The sequence below is a fragment of the Carcharodon carcharias genome, chromosome 18 (assembly GCF_017639515.1).
Source record: "Carcharodon carcharias isolate sCarCar2 chromosome 18, sCarCar2.pri, whole genome shotgun sequence".
Classification (NCBI taxonomy): Eukaryota; Metazoa; Chordata; class Chondrichthyes; order Lamniformes; family Lamnidae; genus Carcharodon; species Carcharodon carcharias.
Window position 1 is genome coordinate 57,963,775 of NC_054484.1, and position 20,320 is coordinate 57,984,094.

The window sequence follows — 20,320 nt, forward strand, 5'->3', positions numbered from 1 at the left end:
TCTTTGGGTGACAAGTGTAAAATAAGCAATATTGATTCAACTGCTCATTGTACATCTTTCAATTGACTTCAAAAGAAATTAACATTGGAAAGGATGTATGAGGAAAATAGGAAATGGAGTAGGCCATTTAGTCCCTTGAGTCTGCTCTGCCATTCAATGAGATCATGGCTGGTCTGCAACTTAACTCCATATACCCACCTTTGCCCATTATCCCTTAATACCTTTGAGAAACAAAAATCTATCAATCTCAGTTTTATAATGGACAATTGCTATTGCATCAATTGGCTTTTGCAAACTTTCACCCTTTTGTGTCCAGAAGTGTTTCCGAATTTCACTTCTGAAAGGTCTCATTCTAATTTTTAGACTATGCCCTTTTGTCCTGGACTCCCCACCCAACCAAAATAATTTCTCGCTATCAACCCTATCTGTCCCTCTTAACTTGAAAACTTCAATCAAATCACCTCTTAACTTTCTAAATTCTGGGGAATTCAATCCAAGTTTCTGTAATCTCTCCATGCATTCTAACCCTTAGATTTCAGAGATCATTCTGGTAAATCTGTGCTGAATTCCCTAAAAGGCCAATACATCCTTCCTAAGGTCTGGTGTTCAGAACTGCTCACAGTACTCCAGGTGTGATCAAAACAGGGCTTCGTATAGCTGAAGCATGACTTCTTCCCCCTTGCATTCTGGTCATCTAGATAAAGGCCAGCATTCTATTAGTGTTTTAAATTATTTTCAGTACCAATTCATGCCATTTTAATGATCTATGTATCTGGACCCACAAGTTTTCTTGGACCTCCACTATTTCTAGCTTTTCACCATTCAGAAAGTACCCAGTTCTATCTTTTATAAATGCAAAGTGGATGAGCTCTCATTTGCCTACATTGAAATCCACAGTTTTGTCTCTTCACTTAATCAATCAAAATCTCTTTGTAATTTTATCTACACTGTTTACAATTTCACCTGTCTCTTGTCATTGACAAACCTGGGTATCTGGCTTTTTAATACATTGTTAATAAAAATGGTGAATTGTTGAGGCTCCGCAACTGATCATTAGACATCATTAGTCACATCCTGCCAATAGAGTACTTGTACATTAGCCCTTCTCTCTGTCTCCTGTCACTCAGTCAATTTCCTAACCAGGTTTTCCTTCAATTCCACGAACTTCAACTTTAATCTCTTATGGAAAACATTTGCTATAGTCTTTCATAAATAACATCCATAGACATTCCTTGAGACACTCTTCAAAATATTCAATCAGATTCATAAGGCATGAACTACCCTTTACGAATCCATGCTGTCTCTGATCAGCTGAACATTTTTGAGGTGTTATTCTTATTTAGAGACTCCAGTAACTTCCTGACAACAGATGTTGGGCCAAATACTCCATAATTCCTGTCTAACCTTTCTTAAATAGCAGAATGGCATGCACCATTTTCCAATCTAAAGGAACGGTTGTTGAGCCAAGAGAACTCTGGAAGATTATAGTTAGGGCATCTGCAATGCTCTCATTCATTTCTCTGAAATGAAAACCATCTGCTCCTGGGGATTTGTCTCTCTTTAGTGCCATTATTTACTTCATTGTTTCATTTTGCTTAAACTAATTTTGTTGAGTTTCTGACCCTGATACAATATTAACTTGCCTGGGATATCTGGCATGCTGAACTTTTCCTCTGCTGTAAATACTGATGTAAAGTAATCATTCAGCATATCTTGCATTTCCTTATTTCCATTTACAATATCAAACAATTATCAGTTTTCAAACATTGTTCTTGACCACCCTCTTCTTCTTAATGTAATTATACAAATGTTTTATGTTGATTTTGAGATCCCTTGCAAGTTTCTTTTCATACTCCCTTTTAATAGCTCTTATTATCTGTTTTGTTATCCTTTGCTGTTCTTTGTATTTGTTGTAGGGTGGCCGACTTGTACTATTAATGATAGACTTGATCTCAGGCACTTCTTGTGTGGAAACTTTAAGTTTATTTACAATATTGATCCTGTCTTTCCAACTTTCAGATTAAACAATGAGTAAATGTCTGAATTTGTTGTTTCAGGCTCTTCTACATTGTAGATTTCATTGGGCTTCTTCTTTTGTTTACAAGCCTGGCATTGCCTCATTATATGTCCATTTCTGTGACAACAGTAGCATTCAATTTTTTTAAACTGCCAATTGCTAAAAGACTGTTTCCGTTTCTATTAAAATTATGCTCCGATTTCGCCATTAAGTTATTTTTCGTTATTCTTCGGCTAGCGGGGGCTGTTTCCCACTTCTCGGCAGAGTCTCGCTTTCTTACACCTCTGTCGGCTGAGGTTTCCCGCCTAATGTGGAGGACGGCATATTTTGCACACCCTGTTTTGCTTTTGAATCTCTTGCTGCACATTTCATGGCCAGCGCTATCTCTAGCGCCTTCTTGAAATCCAGGTTCACTTCGGACAATAATCTTTTCTGAATAGTGTCCTCTTTCACACTACATACTAAACAATCTCCGAACATGTCATTCAGAGTCATACTGAACTCAATGTTCTGTTAGCTGCTTCAAATTTGCCACACAGCATGCATTGTCTCACCTGGGGCTCTATTTCATGAATTAAACCTGAATCTCTGCATCGTACTGAGGGCTTTTGTTGAAAATGAGTCCCACCAATTCATTGAAATTCTTTGAATCTGGTTTTTCTTCCACAAGTGCTCAAGAGGATCACTCGCTTCTTCTCTTCCCCTGTAATCTCATTCGCCTGTAAAAAGAACATGAGGCGTTCTGTATATTGAGATAATTGTCTGTGGCTGATTCAAAAGGATCAATTCTCTCAAACTGTGGTATTATGAGAGGGGTTTACTTCAATTCTGGGCAAGTCTTAGTAATGGTTATCATGTTACACCTTTCAAGTTGAATTTGCATCTGCAATTCACTCAGTTTGTTTCTTACACTCTGTGCATTTATATAAAGAACACATTTTTGGACCACACACACACACTAACCTGTCCTTCTGTTCTACTGTGTTACTCACAAATTTCTTATTTCTCTCTCCTGGTTTAATCACCTTGCATCTTTTAATTTCCATTTACCTGTATTGCCTAAAGCACATTTTCTGACTGTTACTTTCCTCTCATTATATTTTGAATTGTTATTAATGCTACCAACACCCCCCTCCCCCGCCACCTTCCCACACTCTGCATTTATTAGTTTAAACTTGTGGCTGTCTTTTCTGCTAGGACCCTAGTCCCAGCCTGCTTTAAATAGGAGACTGTCCCAACAGTACATTTCATTCCTGTCACAATACTGATGCTAGTTTCTCATGAAATGGAACTCTTCTTTTCCACCCTTCTTCAGCCACATATTCATCTACCTAATCTCCTTATTATTACGCCAATTTGCATGTGGCTCAGATAATAATCTGGAAACTATAACCCTTGAGAGTATGTTCTTACTTTCTGGTCCTCTCCAATATAAACACATGCCTACTCTTCCCTATGTTGTAGCTCCCAACATGGATCACAACAACTGATCCTCACCATCACTTTTCAATATCCTTTCAAGCCAGCTTGGGGTAGCCCTCATCCTGGCACCAGGCAGGCAACATATCACGTGGGATTCTTGATCCTGCTGGAAAAGGATGCTATCTGTCGTCTACCTGTTGAGTCCACTACGGTTACCACATTATGTTTTCCCTGCATGCATTTCTGTTGGAGAGTACCAGAGAGTAAGAACATACTGTCAAGGGTTATAGTTTCCAGATTGTTTTCCCTCCTTCCCCTCTTCCCTTTGGACAGCCACTTGCTGCAAGGTACCTTGGTCCACATTCAGGCTAACTTTCTAACAGTCTTTATTATTATCCTCACAGGTAGAAAGCGCGTTGTACATGTTAGATAGGATCTGTTGCTGCTCTACCTTCACCTTACCTGGGTTCCCCTTATTCCGTACAATTTCACTCACACCAAGCTCATTCTGAACCTGCAGAAGATGTGACCAAAGTCTGGAGCAAACTGTCCAGACACTGCTCCTCTTTCCCATATGTATCAGATTGCCTCCGACTTGCACTCCACCTCAATGATTCTGAGCCAGAGAGAGTTGAGATGTAGACATTTAGTGCAGATATGTTCATTTTGAATAGTCTTCCTGTCTGCAAACCCATGCCGTCTAGATACATAAACTGTTCTGCTGTATCTTAGTCTAGATTATTTAGATTAACTATATCAACTTTTTAGTTTATTGTAATATTTTTGCCTTTCCTACACACAAACTTGCACAAGCACTAAAATGCTGAACAAGACTTTGAAATATTTATTGCCTCAAACTTATAAGAACCATGACAAATGCTAGAAGCACAAAGCAGTCCTTCCCTCACTGCCAATTTTTCACTTTCACCAAATTCCCAACATTTGGACTATTTATTTATGATGCACTCTTTTCATGGCAACTCTGGGCAACCACCATGAGCAACAGAACTGATATCACCCAAAATCAAAATTAATTGCAAGTGTATACTTCGACTCACTATGAACAACACCATAAGAAATCTCCTAGTTTATTATTAGAACTCTTGCATATGGCATGCACTTCTTGTCCACATCAAGCTTGCTTGTGTCATGATTATTGAGTAACACTTTTCTGCCAACATTAATAATGTGAAGAGATTAACACATCAACATTTCAGAATGGAAGAAAGAGCTTGTCAGCACCTTTATAATGGCAAAAATCCAACTTGCCTTTCACACTGTAGTTGCAGGTAACTAGGTGACGCTGCGATGTGAATCATTTGGATCTACCTACCATTTTGTTTTACAAGGAATTTTAGGGCCTTTTTTAAACCCATTGCATAGTTTTTACAATGTTTATTTGTGCTCAGTTTCTCTAAATATATACTTAATTACCCCATACTGCCAATTAGTTTTAAATTTAGTCACTCTCCTTATCAAGTTTATTGTAAAAACTAATAAAATTCCAATGGTTCCATTAAGTTGAATTCTCCTGCACTCGCCACTGAATAAAATGTGTTTTCTGTCACCTGGCCTAGTAAGCTGCAATAATGTTTATATAATTAGCTCTGGGAATTGCTGCCAGCATAGCCACTCAGTTCCTTTACTATTTATTTATTTTATTTACTCCAGGATTCCTGCCAGACTGCAAAAGGCTCATTTTGTTAAATTAATTACTTTGGGAAAATGCCACTTTTGGAGCGCTTTGTTGTTAATTATCTACTCAATGTTAATTAATCAGATCCCTAACATCAAAACCAGCTTCCTGAAAGATCTTCCTCTATTCTGCCTTATTTTCCTCTTTGTTTTAGCCCCGCTATCACTCCAATCCTCCATCTCCATTCCTCTTCCTTTGCAACTGGTTATCTTCCTTTTTTCCAGAAAATTCCATTGTTTTCATTTATCTATTTCTTTCTTGTCACTTCAGCCTGTCTTCTCTCTATTCCGTGGCTGTCTGTATCTGCTTTGGCTCCATGCTCACTGTGTTTCTCCATGACTCTCCTCTGTCTCTCTCTCTCTCTCTCTCTCTCCCTGGTCCTCCACGTTCATTCATCCATCCAACTCCTGTTCATTTATATTTGCTTCAAATTGCTCCCCTTCAGCTACCTTCTCCCAGTGATCACTAACCAACTCCCTCAACTATTTATTACACCAGTACCCACATACCCTCAAATACTGAGCAATTCATTTTACTTTCCCAAACAGATTCCAAAGTGTTAGCCTGACTCAGAAGCATGCCTCAGGGTCAGAAAACCATGGGTGAAGGTCTACTTCAGAACTTGAGCATGTTGTCTAAGGTGACTCTTCAATGCAGTACCGATGAATTGCTACATTGTTGCAAGTGTTGTCTTTCAGATGAAATGTTAAACTTAGCTCTCACACAACAAAAGCAAAACACTGCAGATGCTGGAGATCTGAAGTAAAACAGAAATTATGGAAATGTGGTCAGGCAGCATCTGTGGGAGAGAGTACCTCATCTACCTATTCAGGTGGACTAAAAGCTCCAAGATACTGTTTGAAGAGCAGGGGGAATGTTCCCAGTGTTCTGGTCCTCAAGCAGCACCACGAAAATTCAGAATAACTAGTCATTATGTTATGAGCTAGTCATTATTACAATAACTGGATAATTAGCTTGTTGCTGTTTAAGGCTTATTGCTTGTTGCATTTACCTTGTAACAATTTGAGACATCCTGAGGACATGCAAGACAAAAGATACATTATGAAAGCAAGTTCGTTCTTTCACTACTGACACTGCTAGTTTTTTTCCCTCCCATGTACTCATCACCCACATTACTTACTATCCTCTCTATCCCTTCCCTGCTCAGTACTCTACCTCAATCACTCACTCACTCACTCCTCCAAAACCACTTCATTCAGTTCAGGGTCGCAGGGAGTCAGAGCCTCTCCTGACAGGCAATGGGCACTAGGAGAGGTAAACCCAGGATGGGACGCTAATCCATCACAGACCTCAACTACTCTTTACCACAAATTTTCAGCACTTTCCTCCCACATGTAAATAACCTCTCTCCAAACGCTCACTATTCTCTTATACATCCAACTTCAATCTCTTAAATGACTCTCACTCCATTTTCCAAATATTGGCAAACTAGCCCACCCTCTCTCCCAAACATTACATTCTCTCATTTCCTCACCAATAACACATCATGTCTATTTCGTTTTGCAATGTTATTTCTTCTGGCTTCTTGCAATGGGATCCACTATAATGTATTTTTATAAACAGGGCAAGGTTATTCAAAGATGCTATATTAGTTAGCGACACCAATCCCTCTCCCCTTACATCTCCATTACTGCCAGTGCACGAATTTAGTTCTTGTTTGGGTTGGGTGGGGGGTGGGGGGGCTGCACTTGCATAAGGATGGAACCAACAAAAAACAGGAATATTCTCTGTAAACAGCAATAATGCCAACGAGGCAATAGTGCACAAAAACCAGCTTAAGGGCTCCATTGTAGCAGAACTGTCATCATGGATCAGGGAAGAGGAGGAACAGCACCTTTAATTTATGTTGTCATTATTTCCCCTTTCCCTTTTTCTACCCACCTAGATACACTGTAATCCTACATTTAGTGTCACTCAACAGAAACGTGCATGAAAACTGTCAGTGTTTTGCTAGCTCAACTAATATGCCAGCATTTGCTCACCAAAAAAAAAAAATCATTGCATGCTGAGCCCTTTCGCTTTCAATCTTGTTCCTGCCCAGGTCCTGCAACTAATGGACTGGACCAGGAACTCTCTCCTCAATGGATCTTTGACTGGAAAGATTCCATATTCATATCTTGGTAAGAGTTCTTGTCAAAGCATAAAGAATGTCGAGGCCAAAATCCCTTTAAGCAGTGGAAATGGAACTGAGGGGCGAGGGGTTTAATATACTCAGAAGCCCAAAAGTAGAAGCAGAACTGAAAGGGAACTAAGACTTGCATTCTACAAACACCACCTTATCCAAAGTTCCAATGAACAATCTGCCCTGCACTAAATCCTACTTATTCATCAAAACCCCTGTCCTCATTTACAAATCCCTGCATGATCTTATTCTACAAAATCTCTTCAATCTTCTCCAGCCTATTACAACCAAGCTGTGTCCTTTGTTCCTCTGATTCTGGCCTCGTCTTCATCTCTACTTCACAATCTATTATTGGTGGCAGAGCCTTCAGTCATCTCTACAATTCTTCTTTTCTTCAACCATGTATTTGATCTTCTAACTCTTCCGTTGCTGCTTGACAGATTTTTTTCCCTCGGTGAAAGGTTTTGTGACATTTACTGAGTTCAAAGTTCAATGTAAAAGCAAATTGTTCTGTTTCTTAAGAGCTGTATCATTAGGAATTGAACAGAATCCACAGTGAACTTGTTCGAAAGAGCAGTCCCACTTGAAATTTACATAAAAACTGGAGTAGGCCATTCAATTCTTCAAGCTTTTTCTGGTATTCAATTAGACGATGGCTGATCACTACCCCTCCTTTCAAAAATCTATCAATCTCAGTCTTGATGAGTGATAACCAATATATCTCTTTCAGATACTGACAGACCTGGTGCACCATTCCATTTGGTTTTATTTTAGATTTCCAGCATGGTTAATTTAACCTGTAGTCCATTGTGACTTCATTTCCAATGTATCTCCCCCCCTTATGTAGAAGCAACAGATGTTATGGCAGGCAGATGGTAAATGCCAAGCTGCCCAAATCCCAGAGGGAAACAAAGAGCAACTGCCACAACTGTTTGCAATTTGTACTTATTTTGAAATGCGTGCCTTGAATTCAGTAGTAATAAGACCACCGAGTCGTAAAGGTTTCTTACAAAACTAAATTAAACCTTTATTAAATAAAAAAATGATTTTAAGCCTGTACAGAGGTTTACAAATTACTACTATGATAACTCCTAGCTCCCCTAGTTAATCTAACTCCAAGTTACACCTCTGTTAAGGCAACATTAAAATACACAGATTTAAACAGACCCAGGCAAAGCATACACCCTGGACAGTCAAATTCAAAGTGTTTTCTCAGCTTTGGTTCCTTGTAGACAGCAGCTTGAGACTTAGATGCCGGAGGCTTTTCACACTTGTTAGATCTTAGGATACCTTCTTTCCTACACACAACCTCATCTCCTTTATATAGATTTCCCCTTTGAATAAACAAATTCCTCTTGTTTCACTATGTCTTTGACTCTCTCTAATAATAAAAATCTATCGTAGTACCCATTTTACCAATAAACACACTGTTTCTTACTTCTGGCTAGGTGAAACATTTCACCTCTTTTGAATTCAAGTCACTCTGGTTTATTTAAAAATGAAAATGTTCCCTTTACATCTCACATTCTAAAACTTCACCCATGTTTACCTATTTAACATTTCAAAGCTAGCTTGTCTTCTGATACATCAAAGCCTTCAGACCAGCTGCCTTTAATTCAATTAAGAGGCACACACACACACACAAACCTCACTATTACTCTGCAATAAATTGCGATAACATTATGAAAATTATTATGTTTTCCTGACACAGACCAGTTCTAAGTATATTCTTTTGAAACCTCCATTGTCTTAGTATTATAAATATAAAAACCCTTGAAAAAAAGGAGTAATTTTCACCTTTGGTGCCTGGTAGTAATCTGGCCACCAGATTGCCCACCCGTGGTAGAATATGTCCTTTTTTTTTGTTTTATTGATTTATGTAAGAAGAAAATCAGGAGGATTGCACAATGAAGAATGATCACTCAATCAGATTGTTGCCATTAGTGAGGGTGAGAACTATACCCACTGAATCTTTGCAACACAGCATTTTGAAACCCTTTGTAGTCACATCTCTGGTAAGGCTAGAGAAAAAAAATAAAAACTAGCTGTAACACAGAGAGAATTTGAATCTTACTTGAGTAACCAATCAGTCTGAAATTGTTCATATTGCAAATTATTTATACTGACACTTTCTTTTAGATTGATTTTGTGGCACATGATGACATTCCGTACTCCTCTGCTGGATCGGATGATGTCTATAAACACATTAAGGAAGCTGGTATGTTCCTGTCAATCATCATAAATTTGCTGTAACTAATAATGGATAGCAAGTTGAAGATCAAGCTTCTCTAAAATGTACGGATGGAGTCTCTATTTTTCAATTATTTGCCTTGCTCTGGCTGTTTATTGTTCACAGTGCAGAAATAACAACTTGCATTTATATGCACCTTTAATGTAGAGAAATGTCCCAAAGCACTTCCTAGAAACATAAAGAAATGGACTCTGAGTCAAGACAGAGATCAGAAAGGGCAAGCAAAGATTTAGTCAGAGGTGGGTTTTAAAAAGCATCTTAGGGGAGGTGGGAGGAGTGAGGGAAATAGACAGCTGGAGAGATTTGGGGGAAAAAAATTGCACTTAAGGGAAGGTTGTCAATGCTGTGTAAAGGGATATAAAAGAGTCTAGAGTCACACTAATGCAGTGTTTGTTGGATTTGTAGGGCTGCTGGAGGTTATAATAACATTATGAGGACAGGTTGCACAGATTAGGCCTGCCGCCCCTCAAGTATAAGGAGACTGATGGGTGAGATTATAGAAATAGGCAAGTGTGAGACCATAGAGGGCTTTAAACATCAAGATGAAAATTTTACGTATTGGAAGCATTGGGAGATTGGAGTTGATGCAAAGCAGCAAAGACAGGTTTGAGGGGCAGGAGGGAATTGGTGCACAATAAGATAAAGGCAACCAAATTTTGGATGAGCTGAGCTATATGAAGGGTGGAGGTTGCGAGGCCATTGGAATCAACAAGGCTAAAGATGAAAAAGGCACGAATGAGGGCAGTAGATAGGCTGAGGTAGGAGTAGAGGGAGACAATGTTATGAAGATGGATGTAGATGGTTCTTGTGATAGAGAGGATATGGGATTGGAAGCTCAGCTCAGTCAGTCAAAATTCTGAGGTTGTCAAACATCTGGTTCAGCCTAATGCTGTGAATAATGAGGACATCGAGTCAGTGGTGAAGGTAAAGAGTTTGTGGCAGTTGAAAAATAGAATTACTTCAATCTTCCTGTTATTTAACTGCATTCAGCCAAAACTGGATGTCTACAGCATGGAGCCAGTAAAGATGTCAAGAGAGGTGGTGGAGGGGTAGATCTAAGTATAACCAGTGTACATATGGATGTCGATTCTATGGCCCAGATTTTCATCCACAAAATTCCCGGCTCCGCAAGCCTGACTTCTAAAAATGGCTGCCCAAACTCCTGATTTTCAGTCCAGGGTGGGCAGGATAGGTTAGGAGTTACGGTGGGTGATCCCAGAAATAGTGAGGGGTCAGAGGCAGGTCCAGCATGGGTTGGGCAACTCGGGCATAGATGAAAATCGAGCCCTCAGAAAGGCCCATTTGAGAGGTTGTTCATCAATGGTAAACCTGCTGAGCCTGGAGGAGATCTCATTGTTTAGTAAGGTGAGTGTCAAAGCTGTAAATGTTGTCCAATTGTGAACTGACCCTCTAATTGCTGGCCCATCATGTGCTTTCCCTATGGGAGAATTGTCATCGTTGCTGTCTATTCAAAGTGTCCTTCAGTGAAGCACTGAAAGCATGGAGTGGATTCTCAAGACACAACCATGGAAACGGCATTAGCTTGCCACCACTACCTTGTACAGAAATTCTGCAGTCATGTAGTTAGCTGACAAGACTCAATGGGTGGATGAATGATGAACAGTACCATGCTTATTTTCCTGTCCACCTGCCCTTTTGCCACCCATTTATCAGGATGTGCCCACACTATTGAGCCTTGACCATGTCCCCTACATCTGCACATCATGGCATTACAGTGTGTCTAAGAAGGAGGAAACCAATAGAGCTGTCAGTGGTCGCAGAACATAGCGTGCTACCTTGGAGTCACAGCTGCAACATAGATGGCACCAAGCTTTTGCGCAGAGCCATTTTCTCCACCAAACCTTACCAGTAATCATCATTGATATGGTGAAAATGGTTAGTGCATCTAAGGGCACACAAAATGAATGAGAGCATTGTAACCTGAATGGCTTACAACTCTTTTTACCCTACATTTTATTGATAGAAATGTCACACACAGGAGACGTGGGGAATGGGATGGGTCTGACTGCCCCAGGATCAGGACCTTAAAAGTTTTGGTGGAAGAGATCCAGAAGAGGAGAGCAGTCCTGCACCCTGCTGGTCAGTGTAACCTACCAGCAACAACCAAGAAGGCCTGATTCAAATAACGGCTGTGGTGAGTGCAGCAGGAGACCATCAGTGCTCAAGGATTCAGTGCAGGGAAAGGTTTAATGACCTGCTACATTCCAGCAAGGTGAGTAACTTGACTCATCCATACAGAGCTCTAAAGGAAGACCCAGATCTGCATGATGCAGCTAAGGTGCAAGACAAGGCACATACCACAGACCCAGTATTGAGGTTTGTATGTGTAAGCAGCTCCTGTAAGTGCAGACATAACGTGTATGAATGAGCACTGCGGTGCACAGACGCAGTGAAGAGCAATATCCCTTCATGCACTATATCTCAGGCTGACATAAATTCATGTTGTTATTGCAGTCAAAGAGGGTGAAGAATGCTAAGGAGATGGCCCAGACTAGGGGTGGGTTAGGCTGGTTGAGACACATACGTTCTGTGGAACAGATGGCCATGGAGATTGCCAGGGTGCCCGAGCAGCTGTCTGTTAGTGATGGTGAATCTCCGTTAGCAGGTGATAGAAGTGGTGTTGAAATCATCTTGGCACAGGGTGGCAATGGTGGAGGTCATGACATCACCTCGCTGAGCATAAGGAAGTGCAATGATGGGCTGGCATCGAATGGATAGCATGAGCATGGTTAAAGGCAATGACCTGCATCAGAACTTGACTTCTCAATGAGAAAGGCTACACCTAAATAACTTATTTTGTCCTCGTAAAGGTCCCAGCTCTGCTCCCTTACCCCTGCACCAGGCAAGATCTTTGCTCGGGCATCAAGAGGAGTAAGAGCATGCAGATCTGACTCTTCCCTCAGAGCTCTGTGTGGATGTGTCAAACTACTCACCTTGCATCTGAGGAGGCAGTGTCACATCTGACTAGCCCACACACTGCCAACTCAGATACCAGCACTTTGGAGGGATGTAGCATGTGTGTAGAGTCAGTGGTACAAGGTCAAAGTCACCGTGCTAGAGTATAAGAGGAGGTGTCAGAGGCCAAGACAGTATGCACAGTTCTCATCGGAGAAGGGAGCAAAGTCACAATGATGCTCCAGTGTGCAGGAACCTGGAGCCTCAGGAGTCACCTTTTAGAGGACAGTGTTTAGATAATCAGCAGCTGATGTGTGGACATCCGGCAGAATTCCTGAAGCAGTGGGAGCTCTTAGACTGTGAATAGAGGAGTCCATCACTGTCGCAAGTTCCACACTGTTCCAGAGGCTCAACCACATGAACTCTGACCATGAGAGATTAGCCAATCTCATGGAGAGACACATGAAGCAGCTCTCAGATCGGATGCAATAACAGCGTCTCAGCAAGAAAGAGTGGAAGTCTCCCTCAGTAGCCTGGATCAGTCGCTCAGAGAATGAGCACTGACATCCATGGGATATATAGGGACTTTGTTCCCTTAACAGGACAGTCGCACTGTTAGCACAGCGATTGCTGGAATGAACGACTGCTGCGTGCCAGCAGCCAGCTCCATCAACCCCACCTAAAGGCCAATCTAGGGCTCTGCACGTCACTGAGGAGGGTGAAGGTACTGAGAGCTCCTCAGCACCCTCACCTTCCTCCACCACCCCAGGCCCTCTGCCAGACCCTTTATTTGCTCCACATGTGCCAGTGACCATGGCTGCCCATGCTGAGATGCAGAGACCGCAGTCTGGAGGAGGTCCCCTGCGAGTGACTGCATACGATGCTGGTCAGCACGCTTGTCATTGCTGCTTAGACAGAGAAGTGAGAAGCCTGCCTCCACGTCCTCCAAAGCAACAAGGGGGACACTCTGCGAGAGTGTGTTTTATATATAGATTGCACTTCTTGAATATATTTACTTACACTTGTACATGACTTGGTGTATGTTTGAACACTAAAGAGCTCAAAAAGAATGGTTAAAATTATGAGGGCAGTTCTTACCAGTAATAATGAGGAGGCATGCTGAGATCCGCCTCAGTGTGCAATCATCAAGATCAAGGTTGTTGGCTGATTGGTGATGCTTTGGATGGCTTCTTCCTTCTCTGCTGTATCACATCAGATTCCAGTGTTCAAAGGCATAAGCACTGAGATGCTGCTTGTATCTTTAATTGTCCATCCAATCTTGATGTTAAGGAAAGCTCAATGATCAAACTCCATGAACAGATGCTGGGCAGCAGGTGCATCTCAAGATGAGTGCTGCATGCAAGACATTCGTCCAATTGCAGTGTTACACACTGGCCTAGGTGCAGGTATCACAGCTCAAGAGGCCATGTATCATGCAGGTAATATTGGTCACCTGCTGTGTCCACAACTTCGGCTGCATTTGCATTCTAGGTGTCACACGATGTGCTTTGTGTGGTGAGCAGTGGTATATGGAAGTCAAGAATGTAGCACATGCACCCATCAGAAACAAGACTATTGGCCGGAATGGATGGTGCGCAAATTCTTTCAAAGAGCTGTTATTGGACAGTTATGGGCTCATCATGTGTGAGATGTCTTATCTGCATGCATACTACACTATACAACCCTATCAGTATGTATAGGGTTTTAAGTCTCACATTGTGTCTCAGCATTGTGGGCATGATCATGGACAAGTTGGCGGCAAGGGCCCCTCATTTACAGTCATTGGGTTCATGTGAGGCGGTCAGGTTGTGAATGACTTATGTGAGGGACTAAGACCTCACACTATATATCTTTATAAAATAAATATCATTGCTATTTCTAAAGTTTAAAAACTGAACAAAGACCCTTAAAATGGCTAAAACTGTGTCAGCCTGTGACCCCTGAGGAAGCCACTTTAGGAAAACTCACACCTCGTTATCTCTGAGGAGCCACTAATGACTCCCTCTGGCCTATACAGCTCAACTTCAAAGACAGCTATACAAAGGCCATCTGTATTTAATAACCTGGCTGGTTGAAAGGGGATGGATCGCCTGCTAAGACAAAGATGGATCGCCTGCTAAGACAAAGACCCCAGAACCTTCCTTTCAGTTCCTAATGAGGTGTTTAATCATCTTTGGAATCCAGACAGTGGATACATAGCCTTTCTCAAAGATGGAGGAGAGGTGGGAGTCATGTGACATGGGCCTCTGGCTTGTGGAACAAGTAATATTGCCTTACTGAACTGAAAAACTCAGTCTGCTGTTTAACATCTGATTAGCAGGCCATACCAAAGGAGCTCTGGCCCAGGTTGGACACCTGGCTCCATCTACCCTGCTTCTACTGGAAGTCTGTACCATCACCTACAAGACTGACTCATCTCTGCATGCCTGTCTCATCCTGTGAAGTCAACACAACTGGAAAAGTGAATTATCCTGCAGCGGTTTTCAACCCGACATCCGTGGATGTATACCTCATTGGACTTTGATTCACGTGGAACCCACGTGAAACAATATTTTTTTTTCTCTGTGTTCTCTGTACAGTAAATCTTTCTTTTCTCTATCCCTCTCTTTTCTACCTGAATACGAGGGGACATTGCAAACCTTCATTTCACATTTTGAGTGCGTGCAAATAAACTAACCCTTTGAGTTCATCCGATTTTGAGTTTTCTGTGGGATTATTAATAGAAAATTGGATGACAACAAAACCAAGGGGCTGGGAAATATACTGCCATTTATAAAGAGGGAAACAAATCAAAACACCTTTCTTTTTACAGATGGGCGGTGAGAGGAAAAATTAGTGTTATTTAAATTAGCCCCCTCCTGTCTGTAACACTTATTACCATGTCTGTTTGCAATATGATGAGGCCAATGGTTATGATGGTGAGGGTTTCACCGTAATGAATGTGACTGAGTCCAACTCATTGCTGTTGATTCTCTCCCTTGTGGGATGAGCAGTCCATTGAATAATTGTGGAGTCAATGACGAGTTTGACGAGTTTGTTACCAGGGACTGGTTGATGACAATTGGGAGGACCTTATGAGAATCTACTTTGCACTAGGATCCAGCTGGCAACAATCCCCTCCTGCACAGAGTCAGTCATGGTTATATGGCCATGCTTCCCAGTTGCTTTGCCATTGGCTGTCACCTCGTTCCATCCATTTTTGAATCTTCAGAATGGGGGGATGGCTTCCCCCTCGATTTCCTCCTCATCATCCTCATCATCCTCCTCCTCCTCCTCGTAGTCTGGAGTCCTGCCCATGACCTTGTCATCAACAATTTGTAGGTCCCTCCACAGCATGATGTTGTGCAGCATGCAGCACTAAAAATCATAGTGAAAATCAAGATCAAGTGAGCTTTCGCTCTTCTGCTCCATGGGAGGTTTTTGTCCTCCCTGAGCTACTATTTTTCCTGGGGCATATTGCAGAGCTCACCTTAACGATCGAGGCATTTAAAGCGCATTTTTAAAATGCCAATGGCCTGCTTGATGATACTCCTGATGGTGGCACGGCTGTTGCTTTCATTGCGCTCTGCCTCGGTCTCCTAAAGGGGGCCATTATCCAAGTTCTTAAGGAGTAGTCCTTGTCCCCTAGAAGTCAACCATGGATCTGCACTGGTGGCTGAAATGGCTGAGGGAGTTGGGGACTCCTTGGTATGAAGGAGTCATGGCAGCTCCAGGGAAACTTGTACATGTGGTTTGTGACCACAACATTGAATGAAAGGACATCTGATTGACAAAAGATGTCCACATGTTGAGTTGGGGCCTTTATGTTGACATGGTTTCAATCAATAACACCCTGCACCTGAGGGAAGCCTGTTAATTGAACAAAGGCCATGGCTTTCTGCGTCTGAAGATGTCAAATCTACAAGGAAATGAATGTGATCCCTCACACGTGCAAACAGAGCATTATTTACAGACTTAATGCAGCTGTGTGTTGCTGACTGGGATATAACACACAGGTCTGCTGATGATCCATGAGACATAGAAGTTGAGAATGACCATTACCTTCACAGCTATTGGCATGGCATGTTGCTCAAGTTGCTGCTGGACCATGCGAATATGTCTGTCACCACCTCATGGCTTAGCTTCAGTCGCCTTCCACACTGGTTATCCGTCATGTTGAGGTAGGAAGTCCTAGGTCTGCACACTCATCCCACAGCGTAGTACCTGGTTGTTCCGCCCTTCCTCCTCCTCCTTCCTGGTGCATAGGTAGCAGCCTCTTCCTTCTGACCTTCTGCCCTCCCTCTGGCCACCAGCTGCTCACGGTGACTGGCTTCTATGGTCTCTCTGTGCAAGGGTACCATGCCCAGCTTGTACGTTCCTTTGCACAGAGCGCTATACGTCCTTCTCCAGCAAAAAGTTCTTCCTGCCACCTGGATGCATGAGTCAGTAGGGGCAAAAAAATAGTTTCCCTGACAGCAACAGCCCACCCTCTTACTACTTTGGGTTAAGGGAAGACAGTTGGAATTGATTTTGTGCCACTTCGGGGGCAGTTAATAAAAATTTAAAGCAAATTGCACAGGGATACCTTCCCTCTCCAAAGGGGTACCCTGGCTATTCAATCAAACCCATAAAGCTCAGACCTGCTCTTACCAGGTCTAATCTGCGCACTTTGAGCTTCACATTTCTGGCCTACAAAAATCCCACTTGAGTGGGGGCTGCATCTTAAGTAGCCAGCTGCCTCTGTAAAATGGACATGCACAAAACGCTCCCGGTCCCATTTCCACACCCATGAATTGGGAATTGCCATGTTCAGGCAGGAATTACAATTTTCAGCCACTTCTGCCATTTTTGCCACAACAGGGAGGCTCTCCGTCATGCTGAGAATCTGGGCCCATGTCTGCGTATGATGTCTTCAAGAAGCTGGGTGTGGATGAGGAAGCAGTAGGTGGGGTTGGGTGGGAGGGGAGGGGGATGGTGGGGAGTGCAGGTTGTGAAAGATGGATCCTTTATGAGACTTTGAAGGTCACAGTGCTGGAAGTGAGAGAAGTTATTAGTAGGGGTGCCATAACTATGCTCAGATAGGTAAGTATACAACTAAGCAAGAACAGTTTCATCAAGTGGACAGTGGAGGAGAGATTCTAGAGGTGAACGGCATGGTCAGTCAAACTGAATGCTACACAGATCCAGGAGAATGAGGACAGTTAGTACCCTACACTTACAATAATAAAGAATGTTATTTGTGACTTTCGTTGGGGCTATCTTGGTGCTATGGAAGGGCTATAAACCTGCTTGGAGGGATTTAAACAGATAGTTGAGGAAGCACATTGCATATTTGATATATCCTTCCATTCCTTACAATGTTGTATTTTTTGAGTTATTTGTATTTTGTTTCCCAATTACTCCTTAGTATATTTTTTCAGGTGTCTGGCCAAGAGGCTTAAACCTTAAGATAAAACCAAAAAACTACGGATGCTGGAAAACCTTCAATTGATCTTAGTATCTGTCAGTGCAGCTCTGTGTTCAACCAGCAGCTGGCATTTTGGCACTATGGAAGAAGCCAAGGCTCTCAAGCGTTTTTCTTGGGTGATTAAACCTACCTAAAGGCACAGTAGACAAATTTTACATTTGAGGAAAAAGCTGCCAAGTTCAACTACTTGACACTACCACCAGAACAGAAACAGGCTTGACAGACCCAACATTGTGAAGTAAAAGGTTCACACACTGCATTGGCACAACTTTTATTTACCACATAGTTTGAGGGAGGAAAAAAATTGGCATTTAAAGGAAGACTTGCATCTATGTAATGCTTTTCATTATCTTAGAACATCCCAAAGCTCTTTATAGCTGATAAAGCACTTTTGAAGTGTACACACTGGTGTAATGAAGCGTCTCTCATTTTGCAGCTACTAAATAATGCATTTGAATAATATTTCAGTGACTTATTGCAATCTTTTAAAAATTTTTAGGCATGTTTGTTCCCACTCAAAGAACAGAGGGCATCTCCACCTCTGACCTTATCACCAGAATTGTACGAGATTATGATGTTTATGCCCGACGTAACCTCCAGAGAGGCTACACAGCCAAAGAGCTTAACGTTAGTTTCATAAATGTGAGTCTCCTATTATCTTGTGGCCTTTCCTACTGTGAATATGTTATTGTACAATGTCCAAATTAAATGCTAACTTTGTCTGGCTCATACTTGAAAGGATTGCTTACAATGCACTTTTCTCTGTATCAAAGATTCTGGGCTGCTGGGAAACAAAGTCCCTGTTCACAATAACAAAAAGCTGCCCTGCTTAGACTCTAACTGATGTACACTCTGCATGATTTTCATTGCAGTTATATGAACAGAATAAAATAACCTTGGTGTTGAAGATTTGTGCTGTTTAATGCATGTTGATGAACAAACTATAAGTTTGCTTCAATAGTTTGTTATTTTAGTTCGTTTCTCCCTGTTCTCTTTGGCAGTGTTGCTGCCACGTTTCCTTTTTTCCTGCTGGGCCTGAGTCACCTATTTCTTTGTGTGGTTAACTGCCAGTGCTGTTCCTAGTGCTGACCAGAGTTCTCAGCCAGTTTTTTTTTTGTCTTCCCCTGTTTCTTGAATTGCTTTTTCCCAGATGCCCATCCAACTAAGAAGCAGCAAAACAAGATTGCACCAGCCAGACATATTCAAAATGTTAGCAACTATGGTTTGCTGTTGTGCTATCCAGAGGCAGGAAGCCTACACTGCTGGCAGTGGAAAGTTATGGTTTATCTCCATTGTATCCATTTGAGAATGAAAGCAAAGGAGGCTTTTGGCATCCAGTAGAACTTTGTTATGTTCTTCGTCACTGCAAGAAATTCCTATTATAATTTATCTTATTTTTCACTCATTATATAGTAGTGGGCTTACATGCCAATAGTCAGCGGTTCAAGCCAACTGTCAACAGTTTAACTGGTTTGTCAGCATTTTACAAGAAAGATTTGCTTTTCTCATTAGGATTGGTCAGATGGGAGGACTGAACGCTCTTGGAAGCAATAAATCGGCATTTTCCGCATTGTTAGTTGCACACAAACTCGAATCAAACGTTTTCAGATGAGCTAATGGTTTCTGAGGGCTACATGTCAATCAGCTGCTAAAAGGCTGCTTTAAAAAAGAAAGTTAATTTTCTGAAAGAAACCTTCTGGGACATGGCCAAAATTGTCTAATGTGATAGTTTATTTTCTTAAAGCTTAAATGAATGAAGTGCTTAAGAGATAAGGATAGTGTTCCTGCTGTGAATACATTGATTGGTTATACTGGAGCAGTCCTACCACTACATGTGCAGAATTGAGGGACTGAAGTTGGAATAGTAATGATCTTTGCTTAATTTAAAGAACAACACTGAGATATCTATATTTAGGATTTTATTGCTGTGTTCTACTATGCTGTAAGCTGTGGATAATTGGCCTGTTTGTGGTGAAAAGTAATGTCAAACTAAAACATTGGGAGAAGTTGGACAAAAGCCTCAAAAAGCAAAAAACATCATTTTAAAAAAAGTGACAAGCCAAAAACAGTCCAAAATATAGGCTTACTGCCAAGTAATCTAATCTAGCACCTGCCTCTGGATTATTAGACATACAAATGTGATTGTGAGTTGGTTTTGTTTTGCCCATGTAGATTCCACTACTATTTGGGCTTAGTGTAGACTTGCATTGTAAAAGAGTTCAGTCCATAAATGAATGTAATGTATCTGGGGTCTTAAAGTCACACATAACATCTTATATGACTGTGACTTGAAATAAACTATTCCTCCTCAACATTATCAACCTTTGATGAAGTTGTCACAATATCCTCATTCAATGCCTCTCCAATGTTGTCCATTCTTATCTAGCCTAATCGTAGCCAGAGAAATACATCCTGTTCCTACACGATTA

General features: G+C 41.6%; 1 protein-coding gene across 1 annotated transcript in view; it reads left to right on the forward strand.

The window, feature by feature from the left end:
• LOC121290807 (choline-phosphate cytidylyltransferase B) overlaps window positions 1-20,320 on the forward strand; it is a 74,183-nt gene that overhangs the window by 48,670 nt on the left and 5,193 nt on the right. Inside the window, exons 5-6 of the mRNA XM_041211755.1 lie at window positions 9,418-9,496; window positions 18,391-18,533. Coding sequence (XP_041067689.1) covers window positions 9,418-9,496; window positions 18,391-18,533 — 222 coding nt within the window. The remainder of the gene's footprint in view (window positions 1-9,417; window positions 9,497-18,390; window positions 18,534-20,320) is intronic.